At 32.5% G+C, this 6,494-nt stretch overlaps 1 protein-coding gene across 1 annotated transcript; it reads right to left on the bottom strand.

The window, feature by feature from the left end:
• Window positions 1-4,860: 4,860 nt before the first annotated feature.
• On the bottom strand, window positions 4,861-6,494 carry LOC119685253 (probable cytochrome P450 6a13). Its single transcript, XM_038099493.1, has 2 exons — window positions 5,400-6,494; window positions 4,861-5,328 (listed from the first exon to the last, which is right to left on the bottom strand). The coding sequence occupies exons 1-2, from the start codon at window positions 6,481-6,483 to the stop codon at window positions 4,913-4,915; spliced, it is 1,500 nt and encodes a 499-aa protein (XP_037955421.1). The 5' UTR covers window positions 6,484-6,494; the 3' UTR covers window positions 4,861-4,912.

The raw sequence follows: 6,494 nt of genomic DNA, 5'->3' as shown, positions 1-6,494 counted from the left end.
GTGACTTCCACTATTTTACTTATCCATTCGAGTTTGTCCATTCATGTTTAATGATTCCAACAGCAAAGGATGTACATTTGAAAGATATCTATTTATATATATTTAATCACCAAAAGTACAGAGTTAAATTCTACCCAGTTGTCATGTTACTTCTCAACGCTATTGAATGCTCAAGTTGGGTATGCATTTAGTTTCGCCATATCAAATATTAAAATAGATTTGTTGGATAATGTAATCACTACAGAAGAAATTAATAAAATTTTAAGAAACAGCAAGTCAAATAAAGCGCCGGGAGAAGACAGAATCCCTATAGAGTATTATAAAAATGCACCGTCAAATTTTATCGCAAAGTTAGTAATGGTTTTTAACAAAATATTAGATGTCGGAACAACACCTAAAGACTTTAAAACTGCAATCATTTATCCGCTCTTTAAAAAAGGAAACCCGCAGATTGCGAATAATTATAGAGGCATTTCCTTTTTAAACTCCGCTGTCAAATTATTCACAGGAATCCTTCTTGAAAGGCTAAAGGCTTGGGTAGCAGAATATAATTTACTCAGTGAATACCAGGCAGGATTTAGGAAAGGATACTCAACAATTGATAATATTTTTTGTCTTACAAGTATAGCCAAGCAGTATACGGAAAAAGGAAAAAAGCTATATGCATTTTTCGTCGACTTTAAAGCAGCATTTGATTCAGTAAACAGAAACGCTTTATTTTATAAACTCAGTAGTATTGGCATGTCCACCAAATTTATCAATGTTCTATCCAGTTTATATACCGAAAATCGTGCTGCTGTATGGGATGGGGATCACTTGTCAGAGTGGTTTGCTACTGATTCAGGAGTTAAACAAGGTTGCGTACTCAGTCCGATTCTATTTTCAATTTATATAGACGATGTGGTTACACATCTATCTGGAGGCGCATTTATAAATGGTGTAAATATTAAAGCTCTTTTGTATGCAGATGATATCGTTCTCCTAGCAGAAAGTCCCAATTGTTTACAAATTATGATAAATGAGCTACACAGTTACTGTAAGCTATGGGGATTAACATTTAATATTGAAAAGTCAAAAGCACTAGTATTTAAAAAGCATCACAGGCGGTATACAAATGAAGAAGTATGGACATTAGGCGGAGAAAATGTAGAAATAGTTAAGGAATACAAGTATCTTGGAACATGGATGTATTATAATGCTACATTTAATAGACATTTAACTGAAAAATTGAGAGAAGCTAAAAAAGCTATTAACTGCTCTTGGAAAAATATATTTGAAAATAAAGATATACCGTTCAAAACAAAATTTCAACTCTATGAATCTACTACTAGATCAATAATGTGCTATGCGGCTCAGGTATGGGGAGTGCTACAATATGAGGAAGTTGAAAAACTTTTACGATTTTTTGTAAAAAAAATATGGAGATTACCGCTTAACACACCCAACCGAATGATTTATTTGGAGACTGGCTTGTCACCTCTGTACTTGTACACTTTAGAAATCCACTTCAAGTATATGTTAAAAGTTTGCAACATGGAAAGCTCGCGGTTACCTAAAATATTAGCTATATCTCTAATGCAGGAGAAGAGTCACTGTTTTAAAACGTGGACTGAACTACCATCGGTTCACCGTGAACCGCTGATAATCGATAACATACATTCGTGGAAGCAGTGGCAGCAAAATATATTAGTAAAAATCGGTATTGCGTTTAGAGAAAACAAAGCTTAACTCGTGTTTTACACAGGCAACTTAATTTTGACTAAGGCAACAACAGTTACTTCGCAGATCGTTTTAGTGCTGAAGCAATTGGATATATTTTCAAAACTCGAGGAGAACTGTTAAAGCTCAACAGCGCTCCCTATATGAACTCGTCAGAGCCGAGATGCACGCTGTGCAATACTGGAGAAAAGGAAGATATAATACATTTTCTTAGTAAATGTCCAATTTTAATGGAGCTACGAGTAAATTATTTTGGAAAACAAACGTTAGATATTAACGAATTAATGAGGCTGCTAAATGGTGAAAACTGGCATATGTTATCGATCTATGTGAAAACGGCGTCTCGTTATAGAGAAAATATTATATTAGAGGCATTTTAACTCTCATAAGCTGAAGTTCGTAAAAAACAAAAAAAAAAAAACACAAATCCAAATCCAAACCCCCGATTGACGGCGAATGCCATAATCGTATAAGGATAAATTAGATACTATGTAAATGAAGTTAGGTTTTTCTTATTATTTTTCTTATAATTATTTATAATATTTATGTTTTATATATTATAAATTATTGAAAATGTTAATTTTGTAAATGTAAATATAACCTATATTTAATAAAAAGAATACTACTACTACTACTACTACTACTATATATTTAATCTTAAGTTCGTCGTCATCTGTGTGATAATTTATTTTGCTTTTACACTTTTTCTCATGTTACACCAATTAAAGTTGACCATTCTTCGATATAAACGAAAACATTATCAATGTCATATATTCGAATTTATACTTAATGATGTCACATTGCGTGGTTTATTGGGTCAAACCTTTAACATGTTGCCCAATGCAAATATTACGCTTAAACTAGTATACATATTGCTATCCTTATCTGGTTTATATATAAGTAGCCATCTACAGGCTTACTTACAGACTATGTTAACGCAGCCTCCAAAAGAGCGTCAGCTAATGACATTTAAGGATGCTTCTGAAGCAAAACTTCCAATTCTTGTCAGCGAAGAGGAGCTTATATTCTATACAAGTACACAAAACTTATACAGTGAATACTCTTTACATTTTGTCTCAACTTCTTATGCTGACTTCCATCAGAAACGCAATGATTTGTTTGTTAAGTACGCTTATCCAATACCTAATATCCTATGGATGGTTTATGAGCAACAACAAAAATTTTTTTCACGGAAGCTGTTTGTTTTTTCGTGGGAAGCCTGTTTTATGAGTACTACTTACTATGGGTTTACATTGCAGAAGCATTCGTTATATAGACCAGCTGTTGAAAATCTTATATTGGATGTACGCGCTTACGGATTAATCGATAACTGGTTTCATGCAAATTTTTATGATATGGTAATGGCCGATAGAGTTTCATTTACAGATAAAAGCAATCCGAAGGTGTATGGACGAAGGTGTAAACTTATAAAATTTCCAAATGATTTACCGCTTTATACAGCTTCTTATAACGTAGAAGACTACTGCTTAATGATACCATTGCCAAGCTATAGACGAACGTGTGATATTTTTACGGATATTATTCCGTGGGGTCTCAGAGCTATTATACCAATTTCAGTATTAATATTTGCTTTACTGTTTCTGTGCAGTATGGATCAAAGTCGAAACAAGATTTATTACTTGGATATATTTTTGAATGATAAAAGTATTAGAGGTGTACTTGGACAATCATTTACGCTGCCCAGTAAATTGAATTTAAAAACCAAATTAATTTGTGCACTTCTTTGCTATTACAGTTTAATTGTTAATACAGGCTATCAAGCAAATTTACAATCGCTTCTTACACATCCACCAAAAGACACCACAATGAAAACCTTCAAGGACTTGGAAGATGTAGACTTTAAGATTTCTTTATCACGTTTGGAGTTCAATATGTTTACATTAAACAGAACAATTAAAAAATTATTAAGATTTGAGGAAACTTACCGAGACTTTGTGAAATTGCGTGAATCAATGAATACGAGTTATGCCTACCCAGTATCTCGTACACGTTGGCAGGTGTTTCATGAAAGACAAATGACTTACGAAAACAACGTTTTTTACTATGCCGATAATATGTGTTTCCTCAAATTCATTGATCTTAGTATACCGGCTCGTAAATATTTACCCTATCGTAATGTGTTTGCTGAGCATATACAGCGCTTACACGCAAGCGGTTTAATAAATTATTGGACATCCTTTAATTTTTACGATATGGTTGGGCAAAATCTTACAAGTTTAGAGGATATAAGTGAACCAGTAAAATGGGCTCAACCATTAGGTTGGTATGATTTGATAAAGGTATGGATTTTGTATATTTTTGGTGCTGTCATCTCTTTGTTTGGATATAACTTAGAAAAAATAACTTGGATATACATGCAGAAGCGTAAATTTAATCGGAAATTATACACTAAAGCGTATAGTAATAAAAAGAACTCATTTATGTATTTACCATAGTTATATCTTACATAATAAAATAAATGCAAATACATATTTTTACATATTATTATTCATTATGCATTTATAAGAGTAGATGAAGGTGGATGAAGATTTGATTTTCACAAGTTTTATTTAAATTCTTTTTATTATTATTATTTTGGTATATTAAAAGATTGGTTCCGTGAGTGCTGGCTGTAGCGAACTAGTGACTTATCCAAAGAATTAAAAAATTTATTAATAACACACGTACTTTAAACTATTTTTTTCGTATATAAGAAGTTTGAAAAATTATTTCAATAAAGCAGAAAATACATATTATAAGGACTCTGGTCATCTAGAAATGTTCCTATCATCTTAATTTATCATTAAACGTTTTTAAAATTCGCTTCACAGCAGCAGATAGTGATCAATTTGAGTCCAAATCTTTGCAGGAGTACAGAATAACAAAAGTCCAACTAATTGATGTAAAGTCCATCATCAGACCTTTTGTTATGATCATGACAACAATAGAAAGGCAGCAGAATGAAAAATCGTATATAATGACAGAATATTAAAATCAAGCGTCAGTAACCGCAATTCATGTACGAGATTGGAGAATGAACGTACAAAGTGGAAATGTGTGAAGAATATTTTCACCCGACTATGTAATTCGGATAAGTAACCACAAATTACTATTTGTTAATCTTTTTTATTACTATTACTTTCTATGATACTAGTATTTTGTCATAAACAAATGTCAACATTTCACACATCTTTCACAATTTTTCTATTTTCAAATACACTCCTCTTTCAGCATCACGAAAGTGTTTATTCAATTTATATTTCATAGGTATTTGTGTTTCTTTGGTGGGAGAAAATCGATAGTTTTTAAGCATCATATATAAACCAATTATAATTTGCATATAGGCAAATCTGTAACCAATACAAGCTCGTGGTCCTTTGCCGAAACCCATATATGCCATTGGATGACGTTTTGCAATTTCTTCTGTCGAAAATCGGTTGGGATCGAAACGTTGAGGACTTGGATATATGTCTGGATCATAATGTAAGGCATCAATTGGCAAAACAACTGTAGTTCCTTTTTCAATGACATGATTTGTATTTGGTAAAATATAGTCCTTGGCAGCTTTGCGTACGATAACCGGTACAACTGAATACTTACGCGTTGTTTCTGATAAAAAAATATAAAAATATATTAGTTTCAACATTCAGTTTAGTACATATAGTGTTTATGGTACATACCGTACATACAGTGAAGTAAATACTTCATTTCCATAACTGCTTCATAAGTAAGTTTGTCATCATGCTGAGCCATAACTTCATTCATTTCCGTCCGAGCCTTCTCTTGAATGTCTGGATTTAAAGCCAGTTCGTATAAACAAAAACTCATTACACTTGAACTTGTTTCAGAACCTCCTACAAAGAATGAAAATGTCTGTGCAGTTATCTCTTCCATTGTTAAAGCATCTGATGTCTCTGATTGTCTTAACTCCATTAATATATTAAGATAATCTTTTCGTTGTATACCCGTTTTCTCTCGATATTCTACAGTGTCACGAACAATTTGAAAGAAGAAGTCTGAAATTTCTTTTGGAAACAGTTTCATTCTGAATTTTCGTGCTAAATTTGGAAAAGTGTTCATAAGCGAAACAACAGGCATACTGTGTTTAAAATAACCAATCTTTTCACAAGTTTTACTAAATTTACTTGTTGGATCCTTTAATCTATTGCACTCTAAACCGAAAGCAACGCTTCCTATAACGTCTGTTGCATAGCGTGACATAAGATCTGCAAAATCAATTCCTATATTCATATCTGCAGAGTTTCGCTCATCTTCCAAAACACTGATTAATTGTTCAGCTACATCGACGACAGTGGTAAACATACTTTTTATTTTTCCTGATGTGAAAGTTGGAGTTAATTTTGTTCGTAAATTTTTCCAGTGCTCTCCTTCTAAAAACAGCATGACAGCAGAAATTGGATCATCTTTTTTATTATAATACGTTCCCCGATCTGGAAAATGTGCAAAATCGTTAACACAAATATGCTGAATTAAATCGAGATCGAGCAGTATAATCGTTTTGTTGAGAAAGAAATAAAATCCAACGAATCGTGCTTTTTCCTTGAATTTCATATAATATTCTTGGAAAATATCATACAATGTTTTGGTGCGATAAAATTCCTTAAGATTTCCGAAAAAAAACACTGGTTTATCGTGCAATACATCGCGGTCCTTAAAATATGAATATTGCTTCCGTAACGCCAAATAAATAAGCAGGAAGCTGCCGCATATAAAACACACAAGAATTTTTATTAAGTCTATCATGGTGTCTCTAC

The sequence above is a fragment of the Teleopsis dalmanni genome, chromosome 2 (genome assembly GCF_002237135.1).
Source record: "Teleopsis dalmanni isolate 2A chromosome 2, ASM223713v2, whole genome shotgun sequence".
Taxonomy (NCBI): domain Eukaryota; kingdom Metazoa; phylum Arthropoda; class Insecta; order Diptera; family Diopsidae; genus Teleopsis; species Teleopsis dalmanni.
The sequence above is the reverse complement of the archived record's forward strand: the minus strand, read 5'-3'. Positions and strand labels throughout refer to the sequence as shown.